The following is a 21,800-nucleotide window of genomic DNA, read 5'->3' as shown; positions in this document are numbered from 1 at the left end:
CACTCTGTCTGTGTTCAATTGCTTGTTGCCCTGTTGCATTATTTTGACAAGACCATGGCACCATTTACCCGCAATGTCTCTCTTGTAAAACACTGGCTGTGATAGTTCTAAAGCTCTCACATATGTTCCATTGATAACTCATACTTAGTAAGCGCTCATAGCTACAGTATCAAATGGCCCGCTCCATTTCGCACTGTAGAATCCGCAGACATAGTCATAGGACTGGCTGTTCCTCCCTACAAAGCAATTGCAGTTGCAAGCAACCAGAGATTCCCAATCTAGGATCATACACTGGCACTGTCTATCTCTTTTCCACGCGCATGCATGCATATGACTTCTCGACTACTCATCGAGGTTTCGTGGCTCACAGCACATTGTTCATGCCCTGCATTTCCTATAGACAGAACTCAGCATCAATCAGACCATTGTAAAGAACGGTGAGCCCGCTACTATGCACAGGGGTCCAGCATGCTTAGGTTCACAATTCTACGTATTATTACTGCAGGTAAGATGAGGAAGTTGCAGGGCTTTAAGTTGATGACACAGCATCCTGCAACTTCTTGGTGGTCGCCTCCTTCCCTCGCCACCCTGGAAGAATCTTTGTCCAGTCGTCCTGTTGCTGTATCCTGCATGCGGGAGCAAGCCCCTCTTACTTGCATGCACGGACACATGGGCGCATGATCATGTTTTGAGTCATTCGTTATGCGGCTTTGCAAGCAGACATGGTAATCCCTGACTGTGCCTTGAGACCTGTTGGCATAATTTGTCTCTGGATGATTTGATTAAGGGTGGTCAGGCACATGCACATCTCCCTCAGATCTTCTCTCAATCTACCGCATGTGACTGAGGACAATTTGCACAGCAACTCAGGGGTACATATCTCCTGAGTCCTGCATGCAGAGAGGTTGGTCGCACCAGCAGAGGAAGGTGGCGTCCAGCAGGCATGCCAGGTTGACAGCCAGCAGCTGATGTCGCACAGGCACCTTCCAGAAATTCACCGCCTGGAAGGCCGGCCAGAAAACAAGCTCCGCAGCGTACGCGCTCCAGAAGTCGTTTTTGCACTTCCTCTTCACATCCTGCATACAATGGATAAACGCACAGTGAACTCATCATTCCAAACAGTCTTTTGTGCCTGCCACACAATCTAGACTGCTGATTTCTTGCTTTGCAGCTCTCCAACACCTTTCATTCCTACAGATGTCCGTGTTCTCTTCTATACCTTGCACTCCTATTCAATTTACCCGAGTGCATGCATTCCAGGCGATGGTACTGCTGCAGCGCAGAGGCAGGCAGCACAAGCAAGTGTTGCTTTGAGGGGACCTACAATCCCCAGAATACGGAATACTTTCACAAAGAAGGGGCAAAAGGGGTGTACAGACCTCCCAAGAGCCGCCCTCAGCAAGGGTCATGTAAGCGAAGAATCCCAGCACGTGGATGGGCCCAAAAAGGCCCTCGTCCAGGACAACCTTGGTCGCGATGAATGCCGGCGAGCCGATGCGAAACCGCGCGCGCGCAAATTTGTCCAGCGCCACATACCAGCCGTGGCCCACAGGCCCTGTGCGCGTGACATCAGCAATTAGTCATCTCCTGCTGCATGGCATCATAAGCATGCCATCCGCATGGTCAATAATCTGGGAGCCGGGATGCCCAGCAAGTATCTAGAATGAGGACTGCCGGGGCTCTGCTCCTGAGCAGAGCCCCACAGATAAAAGCAGAAGTGACTTGCAGCGCGCAGAAGCTGCACTAAGCAGAGCAAGGAAGAATCCCCGTGATGTCTGGGATGTTGCATGCACAGGAAAGAACGCAGTTGCTGCAATGCAGACAGAAACATTGGACTGTCTCCTGGCATGGAGATGCAGAAAGGAACAGGAAGTATGCTCACCTATGAAGACGGCGCCATAGCCTGCCGTGACCAGCGAGCGCTTGAAGTCAATCTTCTTGCGCCCCTCTATCTTCTGGCTGAAGACGTCCCCGAGGGCCCTGCAGGTGTATTCTTGGTACTTTACCATGCCACCATGCAAATCTAATACAAAAAGTGTACTACGCGGCAGCCATGCATGGCAGTGCAAAGGTACAGATCACGAAAAGCACAGAAGTGCAGCAGTCACTATAGCATGCAGATGCGGCAAGGTGGCTGCTGTGAAATTCCGATAGGAGAGCAGAAAGCATGCAAGTAGAATGTGAGCCATGCTGGTCCTGCAGGCCCCAGGGCACTGACCAAAGGGCTCCACTTGTGATGGCCTGTGTCCTGACAGGGTGCGAGTGCAGCTGGTGCTCGTAGGCCGTCCAAACATTGCGAAGGCTGTTACCCAAGATCTTCAGGGCTCCTGACATGAAGGGAGCTGATTCTCCCTGCTGCCTTTCCTCTTCAGCAACCTACACGTTCCCAGCGAATGGCGCTGCGCCCGTGATATACAGTCGCTCGCCGAACGTTGAGGTCCTGTCAGTGGCACAGTGATGTCACTGGTCCGTGTCGAGGCTATTTATGTGATGTCTCTTAGGAAGGCACATGAAGGACCACATGATCCGTAACGACCAGGGCACTGATTGCATCTCTGCCTTAAGAACTCGACCGCAAATGTATCGATATGCAACAAGAGGATCGAAAACTAGCAGGCTACATGGAAATGGCAGCAAGGATGTGAGGATAGCACTGTGCACCCACCTTGCACAGCCGACACCTGAGCCCTAGCACCTGCAGTCGCTGCTCACCTATGAGATATTGTATTTCAGCCAAAAGATTGCAAATGAAAGAAAAAATGATGATCTTCTCACAAGAAAGTCTGAGAGGAGAGGGGAACCCTAAGTGGAAGAGGCAGCAGCTGCCTGCAGGCCCTACATGTAGCTGTACAGCGATCTAGCCGGAAGCTGGTGCACTGAGAGCAATTCCTTTCAAACTAGCTGTCTCTGCTTGCGAGTTGAGAAGGGAAGCTTGCATTTGACTTCATTTGTGACCAATCAGAATTTTCTTCTTCGCACATTACATATTTTCTGCCCTCACAAGGCGAATCAAAGCAGCGATGTCTCTGTCTTGCCCGGATACCCTGGTCAGGGAGCCTGCTCGGCTTGCTATCCCACAATTGGCAGCCTTTAAAAGTAAAACTTTGGCGAGAAGGCCAGTGAGGCAACAATGCAGGTGGGTCCTCAAGATTTTTTACTTTGATCTGCATGGGCAAGACAGCAGGCATACACATGTGTAAAGTTTGCAAAGCGTAAACTTCTTTATCGAACCTTCATTGTGTCTGAAGGCGATGCAACTTTGCTGCGAGCAAGAGCGATCGTGCAGAGCACTGCAGCTCTTTCAGTGCACCACGGAGGCCGGCAGGCAGATCACGTACTGCACTTGCCTCCACGGCATTGGACATTCTTGTGACCCAGAATGTGGCGGCCCCTCACGACTATGTGCTGGTGTGCTCTATTGCTGACATCTGCCATTAGTTACATGCAAGTGATCTGCCAGCACTGGCCGACTTTACCCCTCAGAAAGAGCTTACATCCAAGAGGAAAAGCCCTTGCATGCATCATCCTTGAGTTCAATTAATCACATGGCCTCTTGGCAGAGCCACACAGGCTTTTTTGCAACTGGGAGCAGGTCTGGTCTGTTGCACAGGGAATGCCTGACCACAACGGGGCTGGGTTATCCTACATATGTCTGGATGCCATCATGGCTGGAAAGACACAAGACACATGGCTGTGTAGGTGCACTACGAGGGCACTCTGGACGACGGCACTGTCTTTGACAGCTCCCACGAGCGCGAGCCGCTGGGCTTCATAGTGGGCAGCGGCAAAGTCATCCGCGGCTTTGATGACGCCGTCATTGGCCTGTCCAAGGGCGAGCGGCGCAAGGAACGTGTGCCACCAGAGAACGCCTATGGTGAGTCTTTTACGTTTGATTTACATTTTTCTGCCTGCGTGTCTGTGCGTCCTTGCAAATGTGTCCATTAGCTACTTACTTGGTGTCATGCTCTGGAAAAAATATCTTGCAAATCACACATCCTTATCGCGATCCTGGGTGCGAAGGCCGTTTAGCAGAGAGTCTTACAGGCACTTTGCAAGACAGAGGCAAGGATAAATCACTGCGAGTGTCTGTAAAGGAGACATCAAACTGCCCATCTGGGATAGGTCTCTGAAATTCACATGGTGGTGCAGGCGAGTGGCGTTCAGAGCTTACTACGAGCATCCCCACTTCGCAGCTGCCGGAAGGGGCCTCCTTCAAGGCGGGTGACAACGTGCGCCTGTCTAATGGGGCAAGCGCAGTGGTCAAGGAGATGACCAGCGATGCGCTCACCCTGGACTTCAACCCGCCCATGGCCGGCAAAGCCCTCACCTTTGAAGTGGAGCTGGTCAAACTCACAAAGGTGCCACAAACATGTACTTGCTTGTTCATATCTTCCTGCCCTTCAGCCGCAGTGTTGCATGTGTGTGGGAATCGGGGAACATTCAAGAAGTCCCACAGGCGCTACAATGACTCGCACGGAGAGTGGGCTTGCTTTCTGTGGGCACTGCTCCCTGATGCCTTTGGAGCTGCTATGCATATGCATGCGTGCTTGCTGGTCAGGCCGTGGCTAATTGTTGTTTGATTTGCACTGCTAGGATGATATCTGATGCTCTGGTGCTGTCATGCGCGCAGGCGTCTCATCTGCACAAGGCAACTTTTGCTGCTGGCTGCTTCTGGGGCCCGGAGCTGATGTTCCAGCGGATCCCTGGCGTGGTGGCCACAGAGGTCGGCTACTCGCAGGGCCAAACAGAGAACCCCACCTACGAGGACGTCTGCAGCGGAGACACCGGCCACACGGAAGCTGTCCAGGTGTGCGTCAGTCGTACTTGTCAGCCTCGAAGATACATTCCACGGATACTAAAGAAGATTGAACGTAAAGTGAAGAAACAAGATATATGGTACTTGGTGTTTGGAAATATTGATTATGAACTGCTGACTTCCTTGGTCTCCTTGTGAAAAGACAGGATCCCTTATGCTTACTGCCTGTGCATATCTTCAGATGCTTGTTTCTGCTGCCTAGTGACATCGTCATGTCTCAATGATGGCCCAATTTTTCAGAGTAATGGAAATTATCATGAGAGCTGCTGTTTCTTTGCACAGGTGACGTATGACTCAGGCCTGGTGTCATATGAGGACCTTCTGGAGGCATTCTGGAAGCAGATAGACCCCACACAGGTGAACGGGCAGGGGGGAGACCGGGGGACGCAGTATCGGACAGGAATTTATGCCCACAATGAGGAGCAGCTGCAGATTGCAGAGGCTTCCAAGAGCAAGATTGCAGAAGATTTAAAGGTGCGAGCTTTGATCTGCGGCGGCCGCTTTCATGCTTGCAAAGATGCAAGTCCGCCATCAAGCATGCTGGAGTCCATGCATGCCCGTTGAGCTCGCACAAGGGAAGATATTGCATGCCGCAGTGATTGATAAGCACATCATGTTTAGGATGGTGCTGTTGCAGCCCAGAAGCAGAGCTCCTTTGGTGACACTTTTTGCACAAACCAACAATGCGTAAATTTGGATCTCGGGCATGAGGGTGTCTCATCAGGAAAGGAAAATACGGGGATTGCTTGTGCAGGCAGCAATTGCAACAGAAGTAGAGGAGGTGCAGAATTACTGGGCAGCAGAAGACTATCATCAGGAGTACCTGGCCAAGGGGGGCAGGTTTGGGCGGCCTCAAGACCCCTCCAAGGGCTGCGATGACCCCATCCGCTGCTATGGCTGAGTTTTGCAGCTCTTAATCCAAGCATGTATTCTCTGTTTTTCTGCGCTATTTTCCTGGGTGTCTTGCATAGATCTTTTCCCGCTGTACAGAGACGGAATTCTTTGCAGCTTTGATGCATGTTAATAACGTTGGGTACTCTCATTGCATATAGAGAAGGGTTCCTGATTTGAGAGCTGAACGTTATCAATTGGATTTGGACTGCCAAGCTTGTAAGGCTCTTGGAGATGCATTGTAGTGGCAATGTGCGAAGCAGCTATTGGCCAAGCATGCATGCCACATGGCAAGCCATTTGATACCAGAAGATTGTTTTACATAACTTTGGACTTTGGCACAGACAAAACACATCATTTTCTGCGTTTGACTTCCAACTCAATATCGTATATAAGGTAACCCTTTTAAACGCCCTCAAGCTTGTGCCTACTATCAATATATTGCACTTCACTGCAAGTCAACCATGCTTCAGATATTCCTTCACTCACAGGACATGGGTCTATGAATCTTGACAGCGGGCGTCGTTCTGGCAGACTGTCTAGCGCAAGACTGATGTCTGAATAATTTGCAACCATTCGCTCACGAGTCAGCCTGGAAAAAGCGCTGCAAATGCTGCAGGGCAGACTTAGAGCAGCATGGTGGCTGGGTCCTCAATGTAGCCACGGAAGGCCTGCAGCCACTGAGCCCCAAGGGCGCCATCCACTACCCGGTGGTCGCAGCTCATGGTGACGCTCATTACCGCTGACTCACCAAAGCCGCCGCCCGCTTGCGCCACCACTTTGTTCTTTGTAGCTCCCACCGCCAAGATCGCGGACTGCGCACCATAGAAGAGCGCATCTTGATTGACCCCATTCAAGAGAGATTCGTACAGCCAGGCCGAAGCAGGCAGGCTTACTTCTGTGGTAATCTTGAGACTTGCACCCAGGCATGACAGAATTACACACGCCTGTAGGAAGGTTGCCCCATGCAGGGCCAGCAGGCATGCACTTAGAACACTTGCACAGCTTGTCAAGAGCGCACCCTGAAAAAACCACGCCGCACAAAAATTTCCAGCTGCTGGTCTCTTTGGCCTCTAGACTGGGGTCAGTGAGTGGGATGCAGTCTTCACATGTCACTGGACAAGTAGTTTGCGAATGTACCTGGGGAGGATTGATGATGGCGGCAAACTCGTCGATGCCGTACATACCCAGGTTACTCACTGAGAAGGTGCCACCTGTAAACTCAGCCGGCTTCAGCTTGCCCGCCTTTGCCTGTGCGCACAGAATCCACGGTTGGCTCAACCACACATGTATATCTGCGGTTGCCCAAGATATAGAAGGCAGGAAGGCTCTCACAGAAACGCTGCTGCAACGCACTAGTTTCTCATGGATCTGAAAAGCAAGTTTTGCAAATTTATATGCAGCTGCTAATATCAAAAGACACTGAGCTAGAATTGAGGCCGTCAGAGCTACATTGACCAAACGCTCAAATCTAGGGTACTTTGACCTGTCCCCCAGGTCAACCATATGACAACATCATTTCCTAGCACCGCTTCGAGAGCTAATTGTCACGCTCATGTTTTGAGAAAAGCTCACCTTGGCGGCCAGCTCCTTCACAGTGGCAGAGATCTCTGCCAGTCCGAGGATGTCTGCGTCGCGCACGACAGGCACCATGAGGCCATTAGGCGTCTGCACCGCCACGCTCACATCCACATTGTGGTACACGCGGATGAAGTCTGTGTTCCAAGAGGCGTTCACATCCGGGACCTTGCGCAGCGCCTGCAATAGCTCACAGCAAATTGTCATCGCTGCCGTGACATGCCTCATGGCAGAATAGTAACCTCTGCTACCCCACGGGTGCCCTGCGTCAGGTATGCTCTTAAGCAAGCGCGCCACTTCTTGCACAAAATTTATGCCATCTGAACAGGGGCCAGGGCCCCATGCTAGAGGAGCTTCCCAGCAGGAGAGCATCAAACTCAATGCAGGGTCTTCCCAAGATCAGGGGTAGGTGCATGGATGGAGAAAAAAGGTGCAGCACACCAGAGCGGAAGCCTTGATGATGAAATCGTTGACGGAGATTTTTCCGCCGGAGGGTGCAAGGGCTTCATTGAGCTGAGCGCGCAGTTTTATGAGGCGGTCGGCGTTGAGGTCGACGGTGAGGTAGTAGTGCGGGATGGTCGTCTTGGACTCCAGCAGCCGCTGCGCTGTGATGCGCCTGATCTGGCTGTTGGGGACATCCGTGTAGTCACCCTCGGCCTGTGCATGCATGCGATAGCGTGAGCGCAAAAGAGGCGGGCTTCCACATAGCAGCAAATGGGTAAAGCAGCATGCTCTATGTTGTACCCTATCCTGAAGACCTCGACCAGAGGATCCTGCTGACAATGTTTCATCAGTGTCTTTGATTTGGGTGAAACAGGCAAAGTAAGTACCAGCGAGAACCCTTAACGAAAGGTTGCAGCAACAAGCAGCCTCTCAATGATTGGCAATCATATTGGAGTGGGGTGCGTAAGAATGCGTGCATTGCATGATGTAGGCTAGGTCAGGGATCAGCGCGCACCTCCCCTCCGGGGGCAGGGGCGGCTGCGGCCGAGGGCTTGCCACCACCGCTGGAGATGAGCTGCTGCACATCCCTTGCCACAATGCCGCCGTTGGGGCCGCTGCCGGACGCCTGCGCAATGTCCACGCCCGCGTCGCGCGCCAGCTTGCGCGCATATGGGCTCGCCACAACCCGCCCGCCTGCCCATGCAGTCCCTCTCCCTCAGCTATGGATTATAATTTTGGGTGAAAAATGAACTGCCTATTGCGTACAGGTACATGCTGCAAATTGATCTATCAACTCTCCTTGAACGAGTGCGGACACGGAGCCAAAATTTAGGATACACTTCTTGGGGTTCAAGGCAGGGAAGTCGCAGAAATTTACAACTCTGCGGCACGAGAGAGCAGCGCGCACCAGAGGACGGCTTCGGAGTGGGTGGTGCAGCGGCCTTCTTGGGCTCTGAGGGTGCAGGTGATGGCGCAGGTGCTGCCTTCTTGGCAGGCTTCTCCTTCTTGGGCGCCTTCTTGGGCGCGCCAGCACCAGCTGCATCCTCTGCAGTGAAATCTTTGAAGGCAGCAATGGCGTCCTGTTCCAAGCATACAAGATATCAGGAAAGGGCTGGTAACCGCTAGATATATACCACAGCAACATAGTGCCTGGCATTCTACTGCCTGTCCTCATCGGAAAGGAAGATGTGTGTAAAGCACATGATCAGGTCTGTGTCATGCAGGAGCTGCTGTTCAAAAGGTTTCCTAGAGGTCATAATCTTTGTTGACACATTCAGGGCAACCCAGGTGAGTGACAGTGACGAACCTGGTCCTCCACAAAGACAGCCACTGGGGAGCCGACAGGGATGTCCTTGGCGCCATCCGGCACGAGCAGTTTTGCAATGTAGCCGTCATCCTGACTCTCCCAGTCCATCGTTGCCTGCACCATATTCCAGGAAATGTGATTCAGATTGGCTCATAGTTTGTTTGGAAAAGCAGCCTCAGGTACGCACTTGTGGCAATTAAGGGCCAAGGCCCACTCTTACATTTCTTGCTTCCTTTGGGGAAAAAGGGACACACTAGAGGCGGCGCAAGCTGCAGTGAGTGTTGTGCAGCGCACCTTGTCGGTCTCCACCTCTGCTATGCTGTCGCCAGCTGCCACCTCATCGCCCGCCTTCTTTTTCCACTCCGCGATGTTCCCTGCCAGCTCACCAAGACATCTTGTCACTATTTTCCGCTTCAACAATGTTAGTCACCTCTCAAGGCACACTGTTCTTTGCTCACCAGCCAGCAGCTGCAACCTCGATGAAGAAGGCACACCGGGTCAAAAGCAAGACCGGCATGGCAAGAAAGGTACCATCAAGAACTCCACAATCTCTAGCCTGCTGAGATAATAACACTAGGGCAGGAGTGCAACACTGCGCTTACCTTGCGACATGGTAGGGGACAGTGCCGGCAATCCCATGACAGTGTGGGGAGGGTAGTTGCCGGAGCCGCCAGATGACTCAGCAGGTGCGTCATCCTCCTCTTCCTCTTCAGGCTCCTCCTGCGCCGCCGCCGCGGGTGCTGCTAATGCACCCGAGCCTGGCGTGAAGTCCTTGAAGGCCGCCACCTGTTGTGCAGTCATCAAGACATATGATGCAAATCCTCAAGATTCAAGTACATGCTCACTCCATTGACTTGTCCAAAGGCACTGGATTGACTTGTACAAGCATGCACAGGGAAACGAAGAGCTGAGGCCACTGCGTCTCAGTGTTGTGCCCTTTGTGCTAAATCATGGCAAATTTTACGCATGTGATGACGGGGCAACATCTCAGGCATGTCAGCAAGGCAAGACCGGCTCGGAGGTTATTGTGAAGGGAGAGGCAGAGAGAACTTACATCGCCGGCATCGTCAACGATGACAGCTACAGGTGTTCCCACAGCAATGTCCTTTGTCCCGTCCGGGGCCAGAATCTTAGCCAAGACTCCCTCATCCTGCGCCTCCCAGTCCATTGTCGCCTGTGCACACACCCTTTCTTTTGTGGGAGGCCACAAGAAGAGCATATTCCCCTTGCAAGACTCACACATTGCTTGTTCCAATGCCTCAGAATCTCATTCCTTTGCAGGACTTCCACGCCACCATGGCTGTGCTGCTTCTCCCCTGTTCGTTCTATTCACAGGCTCACCTTGTCTGTCTCCACTTCGCACAGCACATCGCCAGCAGCGAACTCCTCCCCTTCCTTCTTCTTCCACTCAGCTATATTTCCCTGGCCCCAGTGCAAGATCCCTCATATAAGCTTTCCAGGCATGGCAATGTCTGCTTGATGACTAGGCAAACACTTGGTGCATTTTGCATTGTAGTGTTTTCTGGCAATGCAACGACAAGGTGATGATTGGTCACAGCCTTGGAGGGACGGGACTCTCTGCAGGTTCGTCCTGATGTCCAGAAGGAGGACCAGTGCTCACCTGTGACATGGTTGGTGACAAGGCGGGCATTTCCATCACGGTATGGGGTGGAAGTCCACCGGATGCGAAAGCCCTGTGAAACAAGAGCGATGTGCATCGCATCTGAGCGCCTGTGCTCCTGTGAAGGCTCCCAGGCAACATGCTGCCTTCCAATACGGATGCACAGCCCATGCCTGCAGTCGAATTAACCCTCAGTCAGAACAGGGAACTCTAAACAACAGTAGGAACAGCTGGTTCAGTGGTACGCTGTAAAGAAGGATGCTAGGATGAAGGGCCACCCATAGCAGGCCTGCTGCCTCACCGCTGATCCATGATGCCGTTCCACTCGTACTGTAGTTTCTCTGCAACGCTGTGCGGGCGAGGAGCACCGCACAACGCCTTGTCAGCCCCATCCTGGTTAGTGGAGACCCTTCTCACCTGCAGCATCATGAAAGCATAAATGCAAGATCCTTCAATTCTCCAGGCACCTTTGCGAAGGACATGCATCTGCAAAGATTTTGATCTTCTCCACAGCCAAGTTAAAACGGACCTCTGTCTCATGGGTGAACTACAGCATTTGCATCTAACAGAACGAGCCCACCAACCACCTACCGATAAGCTTTAGGACCGTACGCTCTCTCTTTGCAGCACATGCCTGCAAGAAGTGATTTTGGTCAATGAATCGGCAGAAAGGCTTGATCGCCCCGTGAGAAGATCCTTTATGAATTTTCTGACCCTGTAGGTCAGACGTTGAGTTACATGCGGACATGCCTAACTCCAACAGTGCGAGCCAAATGACATTTTAAGGATCCAACGAACATATAAAGAGTCTTTCACAACGGTAAATTTGTCTGTAAAGTGATTTAGGGTAGGCTGCCACAGATCATCCCAAGAGCCAGTGGCCTTGCCTGTCGTAACGTAGGCCGGAAGAGCTCTCCTGATCGCGTCTTTCACTTGTAATGTTCGGGGGAGGGCTGTCAGCAATGTGAACATTCACAAGAGAAGACCACCAACGCCTGGGCTTCCCAGAAAGGCAGGCTACAATTGACCAACTGGCCCAGGAAATTCCAAGAAATGCTTGCATGGCTGTTGAGGTAATGCCTGCAGATATAATTTGATGCCAGGGCTGGTGCAACAAGGCAACGGTCTCGATTTTGATTAGCAATATTTGGAGGCATGAGCATTCAGCAGTACAGATTCAAGGTTGCACAGACTGGTTACATCAGCACAGGCCATATTCTGCAACTTGCATTGAATGTCCATCAACATGATCTGCTTCGGTCATTTCAGTGTTCCAAAGTGTGCCAGGGAGGGCATCGGAGTATGCACCACTTGTCCTATATACGCACAGCCTTGACTGGCCTCCAATATATATTGATCAATGAATATAACATCATGGTGATCACCACAAATTTGCGTGGGAGCAGCATCTGCACAATAGTACAAAGCATTTCACAAATCACATGATGTCCTCTGGTCTGCGCAGAGGTTCCATCATATTCCACAACAGCATCTAAATCGCTGACGTAGGTGGTCTCTTCTTAGAGCACTCCATTCCATCAAATCACTTCCGTCTATTCACATCGTTTCTGCCAAGCCCTGCTCCCAATAGTGGTAGCAGCTCCTCAACCTGTCCTTAAGAACTTGGAAAACCTTTTACTGGGCACAGCCCTGATCTAGCGCACTTCTAAGGCACCAACACTGTAGAGCCCCCAATACCAGTCTACTGAGGGCAAGCGCAGTATCCATCATAATACAGGAGCAATGCTATTGAATGTACCTGTCTGCCTGTGCAGGTGAATCTGCGAGCAGGTTCCTAGAGCACCAATAATTGTGGCAAATGACTCATCTGCAGCAGAAAAGAAACTCAACGGAAACCATGCTATACGCATCTAGCATCGCCGCCACAGCAGCTGTTCTGACTAAACCATAGCTCACACGTAAATCTTCAGAGGAAGGGATCTCCAAAACAGGTGCATGCCGAGGCACATTGGAAAATCCAGAACAGGTTTACCCAGCAAAGCATCAGCTGCACCACCCTGCACATCGCTGTAATCCTACAGGTTCCACATCCAAAGCAGCACTGGAGCTCTATCATGGCATAGCAGCTGAAGTCAATCCTGGCGCCCAAAAGTTTCTGCCGGATCGGCTGCATTCAGGATCTGAATGTAGCATCTTAAGGCTACGCTTGCTTCAAGCCTGGCATGGAAACTCTCCCTTGCACAATCCGTCAAAACAACAACCAGATAAAGCAGAAGAGCAAGGCATGGGCTGCTCCAAAATACCCATTTCTTTGCAAAAAGACTCCTCAAACGCTTCTTCGGTTCCATGGTTGTTCATCTGGTTCAGGTGGTTGGCCTCTATTCAGCTCAGACATTCTAAAAGGTTGGCCGCAACAGTCCGCAGACAGCATCAGTCTGCAACTTCCAAAAGTGGGCATTGGGGACTCAGCAAGCTCTATTGAGAGCTGTATGGGCTGATGGAATCTCCCTTGGTGAGGGAAGAACTCTGCCGGGGTCAATCTGCAGATTCACACAATTGAGGGAGCAAGCAGCGACAGCCTCGGAAAGCGCTCAGAAGAGGATGTAGCTGTCGACTAACCCAGACCTGAGCAATGTGTCTGCAGAAACAAATGCCTGCGCACTCGTCCGTTCCAATGCTGGCAGTCCTGCCAAGAGTGACATAGGAAATGCATGTGCAGAATCTTATCCCAGAGGAGTTGCCAAAGGCACCCCTCATGTGGACTGGCTCTTTGTGGACATGTCGGCCCCAGTGGCAACAATGACCTTGATCTGGGTAACAATCTGGCGCCTCCACTTATTGCTCAGCAGGAACCCGCCGTGGCCCAACTGTGGGTGATACATCACCTGCAATCAACACATCAAACAGCTAAAGATCAAGCACTTGGTGAGAGGTGGATCACCGCAAATGCTTTGGGCCACATATATACATGGAGGGAAAGACGTAGGCAGCACGCTACCATGCATGAATACCGTCACAAGGGGTAAAGGAAGACATGAACCAACTGCAGGCTCTAAGAGGGGCATGTGCTACTGTCTGGGTGTAGGGAATGCTAATTTTATGGTTTCTCTCTATACGTCTTGTCTCTCAATACTCGAACATCTGTAGTACTCCTCTGCCAACACCAGGCCTGTCTGTTCCTGCTTTCAGGCTGTGATAGAGTGCCCCACCCAGAGGCAATCTGGCTTCTAGTGGCGGAAAAGAACAGGAATCATACCTCGCAGGGGTGGTTGATGGACTGCAGCAGCTGACGCAGCAGCTTGGAGGGCACCAGGTCGTCCTCTGCGGCCAGCACCAGCAGGCACGGCTCTGGCAGCTCCTCAGGCCACAGGCACTCCCGGTGCCACACAAACTTGCGGCAGAAAGACTGCACCACACCACATTGTGCGTGTCAGCACTTCTACTATTCTTGAAAAGTAAGAAGGAATCTCATGCTCATGACTCGCGGGAACCAATAAATTACCAGCAAGCACTCAGGAGATGATACGAGAAATCGTTGGCCCACCTCCGCTCTACAAAGGTCACATGTAAAGCAGTTCAGATTATATAATTTTACATCGTGCGCACTTCTACATTTTGTACACTTTGGACGGGCTAAGAGCAACAGACACAGTCAATGCTCGGCCATACCTCAGCAACCAGGAGGTCGCGCGAGAAGACAAAGCGCAGCGAGTCGACGAGGCCGAGCACGTTGGCGACCATGCGTGGCTTTTTGTACACGAAATTCTGCAGCAGCTGCGGGTAGATCGTCAGCATGCACACTGGATCCATCAGCACCTGCAACACACATGGCGTGCCATTTGAGCCAGTCCCTGGCAAGCCCCACTCGTCAATATCAGAAGGTGATTGGCAGGGGCACTTGAGGTGGGTGGCAGGCTCAGAAGCCTTGCGCTGCCTGCTCATTTCTGGGTGTTGAGGACATTCAGGTGGCAATTGAGCGCACCATGGACTGCACGGAATGCCCGTGCCGTTGAATGATGCGGCTGAGCACAAAGGTGCCGTAGCTGTGCCCAACAAACGCCGCCTGGCTGAAACCATGCCTGCATGCAAACAAACATAAGTATTAGGAGAGGACTTCAGATATCTCAAAAATGCCCATGAAACCTTCTTCACGGATTGAGAAAGGGGTCTGAAATTTTGCAGCACACAAGGACTGGATGCCCAGGTAAATGCAACATGAAGAATGAGGGCATAATCAATGCATATCTTGGATAAAAAGTACAGGGCAACATAAGCACCAGTAGCAACAGTGCCATTCTGCTCACAAGCCCGAAAAAGGCACCTCTTCAGGATGTGCATGGCCGCGTCAGCCATGACATCGGTGGAGAAGGCACGCCAGGAGAGGCAGACGCTGACGTGGCGCGCCTCCAGCAGGATGATTGGCCGGGTAGGGAACGCGCGCGTCAGCTCCGCCACAAAGTGCAGGTACGGCGTCTGCACACAGGAAGAAGAGATGAATCTGTCATACTTAGAAAATAAATGGCGGCATGCAGGTTCAGCGGCCCTAAAGCAGAAGATCGCTATACGCAGCCAAAGGGTGGTGACTACTTTTGCACATTTCTTGCTGCCACTCAGAAGGACAGCCTGCAAGGAGAAACCAAGGGTTGCACGATATAGGGTTGACTCACCAGGCCAAAGCCGACGCCGTGGATGAAGAAAATGGGTGAATTCTCGGGCGTCTCCCTGTTAAGGCGCGGGATGGGCAGCGACGAAACCGAGTCCCACACCTGCAATTAAGAACAATCCTCACACACTTGCAAGAACAGCAGGTCGACTCCCACCTGACATGTTACTTTGCTTGGCACACTCCAAATCGGCACGCCCCTTGTGCCATTAGGAAACATGGAGCTATGCAACACTCTCCTTGTCACAGCTAGAGGGAGAGAGCAGCACCTCCAGGTCAGCCTCGCGGTTGCCAATGAGCCGCCGCAGGGTCTGCGCAACTCTCGCCACAGGAGACGAGGCGGTCTGGGGGACCACCCCATCGGTGAGGGGTGCCCCGGTGCGAGGGCTGACCAACTTCTCTGGAAGTCCAGCCCCGGTGGGAAATGACAACGGCGCAGGGGAGGCGCATCGACTGGAGCCACCGCCGCTGCTGCCTGATGCGCTGCTGCGGCTGCTGCCGTTGGCGCTTCCGCTGCCACTGCCAGTGCCGGCTGCTGCTGGGGCGGCCAGGCCCTTGCGCACCACCAGCGGCTGCAGCACCCAGTAGCGCATCCCCTGCAGCACACCACACAAATCCCTGAACTTTCTCCGCCCGCTTCATCCTACAGACGCCGGAAGAGATCACCAGGAAAGCTCAATCATGTGAGTAACGATGTGTACACAATTGCAAAAACCTCAAAGAGGCTCGTGCAACTCGCCCGAAATTGTTGAAGACTCCAAATGAGGTCATCACTGTTATTTCAGTTGCGACCACACACATCCCTAAGCTCAGGTCTTATCTGCCCATATGAGAAGGGGCATTGGTGTGAATGTGCATCCAAGCGGCATGTCACCTGCTGGCGGTATGAGCGGAAGCCCTGCGCGTAGAGCAGCGCGTCGGTGGCGATAAGCATCATCTCTGCGCCCAGGAACAGCACCAGCGGCTTGTGGATCCAGCGCAGCGGCTCCCACAGGTGCGCCATGAACTCGATGCTAGTATTGCGGCCCAGCTCGAACTTGACATCGAACTTGACCTCAATGAGGTCAATGTACCGCTCAGATCGCTCCAGTTGCTGCACCAGTGTTGTATCTTGTCATGCGCCCGTACGCCAGAACATGGGCAAAGCAGAAGTTGAGCTGAGCAAGTACATGCGGTGCAAAAATAGACCTCCAGGACCCTGACATGTTGAGACAACCCTCTGTCGCTGACAGGGCGGCTTGCAGCGCCAATCAAGGTGCTCATGATGAAGCAGCAATGGCTCAACGCAATTCTGATAATCTCTGAGACTGGCCACACACCTCCGGTGTCAAGTCGGCCACGCGCTTGCAGTAGAAGCCGTAGGCAATGAAGTCGAGCACATTGCCGCGCAAGATCTCGTCAAACGGCGCCCCATGGAACCAGCCCGACAAGAAATCGTCTATGCCAAAGATGCTGCCGAGCTCCAACAGCCTCTTCTCCACCACTCCCTGGAATGCCGGATCGATGGCCGCATCCGTGATCACATTCCTGCTCGTGTGGCCATACCTGCAAGCGCCAAAAGACACGCCATCAATACAACTTGCGTACAGTGGGAAAGTGGCAGGGTGCTTTTATTGCTGCCTGTGCGGCTTCACAAAACGTCCTGAGGGAAGTTTGACAAGCAGTCCTCAGTCAGAGCAGGGGGCTCGTCAACCCAAATGGCGCCAGGACTCACAGGATGGAACCCCAATGGGCCCGCTTCCTGGTGATTGGATGATACTGATCTTGCCTGACTCTGTCAATCAGGAAAGATCCCTTCGGTATGAAGAAAAGGGGATGGATACCCAGCAGACAAAGGTGTCCTTTGGTGACTTATGCCAGAGATGATTGATATGTGACAAAGTCGTGAAACAACGTATATCCACGTGCGATCCAAGAGTGGCCTTTTAAGCCTAAAGGCTCCCCTACTATCTCCCAAAGGCCATGACGAGGCAGCTTTGTACAGATAGCATGATCCAAAACCTTTCGTGGGAGTCCCATCACCCAGTACTCACTATTTAGAAGACAGGGAACAATGGACAGAAGGTTGTATACTGAAAGGACCATTCCCCACATCCCTTCCTGACAGCGACCAATCCCCTTCTAAGAGCCGCCCACTACCTTCAAAAACATCGAAACAAGCTAGAACAATGAGAGAGCGTACCGCCAGCACTGTACTCCGTAGAATATCGCTTCAACCGCCAACCACCCTAAAAGCCCCTGCGCCCAGACACTGGAGCATCCGTAGATCGAGAGCACTCCCGCTGTCCCGGCCACGACAGCCGCGACTCCGACTTTCAGCTGAAAAGGCCGCTGCAACAGCCTGTTGACAGTTGCTGACAGCATTTGCTGCCCAGCTCCCACAGCACGGATGGCGGCAGCTTGCGTCACACCTGACCGCTTCTGTGCTAGGTCCTGTCGCGGTCTTGCTGTGCAAATTGACAACTAAGTGGTGAAAAGTACTTTTGGGGATCTGCTGTGCCTTTATTGCGCTCTCTTTGTACTGTACCCGCCTGCGTTGGAGCCAATAGTCCAATGATCCAAATCCAACGAGGTTGTTGGAAGCTATCCGATACTGGGCGCATGTGCAGCTGAAAACAGCACAGTGCCCATGATATCGTGCATGCTCACTATTACGGTAGCTTACTGGGCGATCGCGGGGCCGCAGAGTACAGCACGAACACACCCATCGTCGAGCCCGACTCGCAAGTAACGTCACCGAATCCGCCACATGGCCCCTCCAGCTCAGCCTGGCACACAAAGCACCTTCCCATGCATGCTGAAGATAGGGCCATTTATTGTTGCATTGCTGTCACATATTTTGTAGCGTGACGCGGTTGTAGTGCACCGTTTTTCCCCTCTTGGAGATCCTCTAAATATAATAATCTTTATGAGTGGCTCGAAACTTCGGGACGGATATCGACAGCGCCGATGCGGGTGTCTCAGGAGCGGTCGCATCGCCGAATGTACCCGGAGATAGCTCCGAAAAAAGTCCCAGTGTTTTTCCTGGGGATCGGACCTGGGAGAGTGGCGTAAATATCGTTTCATCTACACCCCTTGGCTGTATATATATATATATTTCTGCTGCATTGTTCAATACGTCTTTGAGTGGTCTTGACAGTGTTTCTGCTGGCAGCGCTGCGCGGCATGCATGCTAATCGGTCTGTCGGCGCCGAGCTCAGAGTTCAAACCAATAACCGCGCGGTTCTCATCCATGTGCATGTGACATATGCTCTGCACACTATTATGCATCTGCTTTGCTCTCTCCTCCTCGGAGACAGCCGGCGAGGTCACTTGTCCTATGGCTTGTATGCAAGCAGGTGCATGCATGCACAGTAGTATGCAATGAACATGATGCCGTGATTCAGCCATGGGGTCCTGTGACACTCCTGTCGGAGACACCCACATTGACAAAAAAGCCGCCTGAGAGTTTACCCAGAATTCACATGTAGTATCCATTAGGACCGAGAGTCACGCAGAAAGAGCATTCCAAACCCCCTGCCATTTTGGCGCGTACACCAGTAATCGGACAGTCTAGCTGTCAGCAACATTCAGGCAAGCCCCGTTTGAAAAAGCACACCAATCAAACACAGATGAGATTGCACCTGCGGGCCTTCAATTAGCCCCTAACATTATTTTGTCATCACACCAATCCCGTGAACAATGGCCTGACACCCGTGCACAATAAGTCCTTGCATTCAATCAAACACATACCAAAATCCAGAGACTATCCACATGCATTATATGGTGCTCCAATAGCTTTCAACAAAGGACACAAGCCACCTTTTGACAATAACCCCAATCCTGTGAGCCAATCGCTTTGAACTGCACAGCAGCAAAAGTCACTAACCCATTGAGGAAAGCACTGAGTGGGTCGCCAGAGCATCAGTCGTATGCTTCTTGCAGCAACAACCTTCACAGTCGCCAACACTGAAAGCAGCTCCCACGTGGGAGTCAACACACTGGACTGACGTTCGACATGGCCGCCATGCCTATTGAGGCTGCGAGGGAGGGGCATAGCAGGTTGTGAGAAGGGCAGGCAGGACCCATTACTTGAAATTCCCAAAATTGCACTCAGGTGCATGTGCGCCGCGGCCGGCCGGGCTTCCATGAACCAGCCAATTGGACTTGCAAGCCTCATTTGAGCAGCCCTTGTCAACGCATGCATTGGACACATACAGCAGTAGTACAAGACGTGTGGGAGGACTGACACAGCCTGACTCGACGTCATCCCTCCTGACGCGTTAAATTCTGTGGGTCATATTCTGTTGGAGGAGTCCCTGAAACGGCTGGGCTCAGGGCATGTTGCGGACGCCGAATGACAGCGCGTCCACGACCAGGTCGGCGGTGGCCTTGGAGCTCTGCCAATTCTGGCCGGTGATGAGCTGGCCGGTGCGCACCGCGTACGGGTCAAAATCGCGCAGCGCGCGCACGTAGATGCCATCCTCCTGTGCACGAGAATTAAGCAGCTTCAAGGGATTTGTACTGTCATCATCATCATCATCGTCAAACGCTTTTCCTGCCAAAAATAAGGTGCGTCTGCAGACAAGCTGCAGTAAAGGCTGCCAGATATCCAATCCTGTAATGAACTCGCCAGAACCAAGTAACATCCAATCTACAGAAATTCAGGCAATGTGCAGAGCTGAGAGGTCTTCAAAGCAGTGATGATTCTGCTCACTGTGGGCTTTCACAGGTGATCTCATGTTCACCCAGGCCATGTGCAGAGCTGGAAGAGCTGATGCAGGTCCAAGTACGGGCATTCTTGTCTAGTTCGCTGCACAAGGAGGGCAGGATTGCGCACATCGCGGATGCGGTCCTCCAGCAGGAATGGCACCAGCGCTGCGCGCCTGACAGCCTCCTCTTCTGTGTTGCTGAAGCCCGTCACCTGCACAACAGGACAAGTACTGTTCACTCACTGCCAACTGTTATTCAACTGTCATGTCCTCACCGTGCCCTTTTCCGTCCCCTTGGCTGTGAAGCCCTCTGAGCGCTCCGCTAGAAGTCACAACCCGACCGATGTGCGTAGCCTCTTGCAAGTCAGCATGTGCATCTCACTGCAGGAGGAGCAAAACGCAAGGGGCTCATACACCGTCAGAAGCTGTGGGAGCACAAATGGACCACCCCAAGCCCTGCCGCTGAGATCCGATAAACCAATGCTAGACTCAGAAGCAGCAGGGCAGCAGGTGGCGGAAGGTGCGCGCACGTCCTTGCGGAAGACGAGGGGCGTTCCCTCGCGCGGGTCCCCCAGCTTGATGTTCCTGGCGTGCACGATGGCGGCGGGGCCATGGTCTACCGCGGCGATGATCTTGCCGGTCGCGTACGCCTCCTCCACCAGCCGCCGCAGCTCCTTGTTGAAGGGGCCATCCCACGCGATGCCATGCCCGCCTGCATGACATGCATGCACGCTGAGGTCATCCATGTTTCCCGTGCAGGACCATCTTAGCAGACGTTGTGGTCCACCAGTATCACTGCCTCCTCCACACCTGTCATGAAGCGCTGGCAATATCTTTGAGAGACAATCTGCTGCCGTTATTCTTTGCATGCGCAGGTACCTCACAGCGAGAACGACTGTAATGCTGATGTAAAACACATGGTATTCTACAGCTCAAAGAAAGAAAACAAAGGAGCATGCCTGAGATGAAGATTGCGCCGTAGTCCTGGGAGTCAACCAGCGCCACCGGCAGGGAGTGATGCATCAGGCGTTGCGCCTCAGCTGCACCACACCACCATGCAGTTAGGTTGACCCCTGAACGGGAGTTCTCTGCACAATAGAATTATGCCTGCCACTGCATGACAATTTCATTGTATCATGTGGCCCAATCTCTGCATGATGGAGCGGGGCGCACGGTCAGCAAGAAAGAGCTTGACGGTGTGGGTCTTGACGTTCTGGGGGGCGACTGAGGCTGGGTCGATGGGGATGGGGCCGCCGCGGATGGAGGCCATGACCACCCTGTACCCCTTGCGCCTGAAGGTGTAGTACGGCTCTGCAATTGTCTCTGCCCTGGAACAGCACCAAAGTGTCCTTGTCAGACGAAGCTGCTTTAGGGGCCACACTGCAGCACTGGAACTGACTTGCCATGCCTATTATAGGTCCAAAGCACAGAATTCAGTCGAGAAACTCCTCAGACAGACCCTTGACTTCAGCTTCTTAGAAACCGCTATATTAGAGTGCTGCATCTCACCATGCGCCTGTTGGAATCAGCGTCTCGCCTAGTGTTGTCTCTGAGGTCGCCACTATCAAGATACTGTCGCTGCCCCCGCGGGTTGAAAAGACTGGCCGGCCCATGGCGTCTCCTGCAGCTGCCTCGCAAAGGTGCTGTCCTGCCCAACTCTCAGAAAAGAACTCGTTTATCGATCGATGGAAAGCAGCAACTTGAAAATGTGCACTTGAACAGAGATTCTCTTGATTCAAAATCCACTCATGCAGCAGTCCAGTCATTCCTTGGACGAACATAATCATCTCCGACCTCACGTCGACTGTGTCATTTGACGAATATTGCAG

General features: G+C 52.5%; 4 protein-coding genes across 4 annotated transcripts; 1 reads left to right on the top strand and 3 right to left on the bottom strand.

Annotated features, from left to right (window-relative positions):
* Nucleotides 1–9: 9 nt before the first annotated feature.
* Nucleotides 10–2,795, bottom strand: COCSUDRAFT_21583 (hypothetical protein). Its single transcript, XM_005650735.1, has 6 exons — nucleotides 2,666–2,795; nucleotides 2,219–2,440; nucleotides 1,883–1,980; nucleotides 1,380–1,555; nucleotides 916–1,076; nucleotides 10–626 (listed from the first exon to the last, which is right to left on the bottom strand). The coding sequence occupies exons 2-6, from the start codon at nucleotides 2,332–2,334 to the stop codon at nucleotides 530–532; spliced, it is 648 nt and encodes a 215-aa protein (XP_005650792.1). The 5' UTR covers nucleotides 2,335–2,440; nucleotides 2,666–2,795; the 3' UTR covers nucleotides 10–529.
* Nucleotides 2,796–3,130: 335 nt separating this feature from the next.
* COCSUDRAFT_39392 (PMSR-domain-containing protein) lies at nucleotides 3,131–5,717 on the top strand (the record flags this gene model as incomplete). The annotated part of the gene is made up of 6 exons (XM_005650734.1): nucleotides 3,131–3,136; nucleotides 3,700–3,874; nucleotides 4,150–4,358; nucleotides 4,631–4,807; nucleotides 5,099–5,290; nucleotides 5,571–5,717. The coding sequence occupies 6 exons, from the start codon at nucleotides 3,131–3,133 to the stop codon at nucleotides 5,715–5,717; spliced, it is 906 nt and encodes a 301-aa protein (XP_005650791.1).
* Nucleotides 5,718–6,008: 291 nt separating this feature from the next.
* On the bottom strand, nucleotides 6,009–10,758 carry COCSUDRAFT_26915 (pyruvate dehydrogenase; the record flags this gene model as incomplete). The annotated part of the gene is made up of 12 exons (XM_005650733.1): nucleotides 6,009–6,522; nucleotides 6,848–6,958; nucleotides 7,283–7,465; nucleotides 7,727–7,942; nucleotides 8,244–8,439; nucleotides 8,645–8,808; nucleotides 9,036–9,149; nucleotides 9,330–9,409; nucleotides 9,638–9,821; nucleotides 10,090–10,209; nucleotides 10,377–10,457; nucleotides 10,657–10,758. The coding sequence occupies 12 exons, from the start codon at nucleotides 10,756–10,758 to the stop codon at nucleotides 6,334–6,336; spliced, it is 1,740 nt and encodes a 579-aa protein (XP_005650790.1). The 3' UTR covers nucleotides 6,009–6,333.
* An 8,835-nt stretch (nucleotides 10,759–19,593) lies between these two features.
* COCSUDRAFT_39390 (ThiJ/PfpI domain-containing protein) lies at nucleotides 19,594–21,584 on the bottom strand (the record flags this gene model as incomplete). The annotated part of the gene is made up of 6 exons (XM_005650732.1): nucleotides 19,594–19,746; nucleotides 20,100–20,183; nucleotides 20,502–20,683; nucleotides 20,889–21,011; nucleotides 21,145–21,299; nucleotides 21,481–21,584. The coding sequence occupies 6 exons, from the start codon at nucleotides 21,582–21,584 to the stop codon at nucleotides 19,594–19,596; spliced, it is 801 nt and encodes a 266-aa protein (XP_005650789.1).
* Between the last annotated feature and the right edge of the window lie 216 nt (nucleotides 21,585–21,800).

This window comes from Coccomyxa subellipsoidea, assembly GCF_000258705.1.
Source record: "Coccomyxa subellipsoidea C-169, whole genome shotgun sequence".
Taxonomy (NCBI): Eukaryota; Viridiplantae; Chlorophyta; class Trebouxiophyceae; family Coccomyxaceae; genus Coccomyxa; species Coccomyxa subellipsoidea.
This window is presented reverse-complemented; position numbering and strand designations above follow the sequence as displayed.

What these genes read in the sequence shown, in the direction of transcription:
- COCSUDRAFT_21583 (XM_005650735.1), bottom strand. Translation starts at nt 2,334, where the DNA reads ATGTCAGGAGCCCTGAAGATCTTGGGTAACAGCCTTCGCAATGTTTGG. An exon ending in CTATGGCGCCGTCTTCATAG is followed by an intron (nt 1,556 to 1,882) that starts GTGAGCATACTT and finishes TCACGCGCACAG; the next exon opens with GGCCTGTGGGCCACGGCTGG. An exon ending in CTGAGGGCGGCTCTTGGGAG is followed by an intron (nt 1,077 to 1,379) that starts GTCTGTACACCC and finishes CATTGTATGCAG; the next exon opens with GATGTGAAGAGGAAGTGCAA.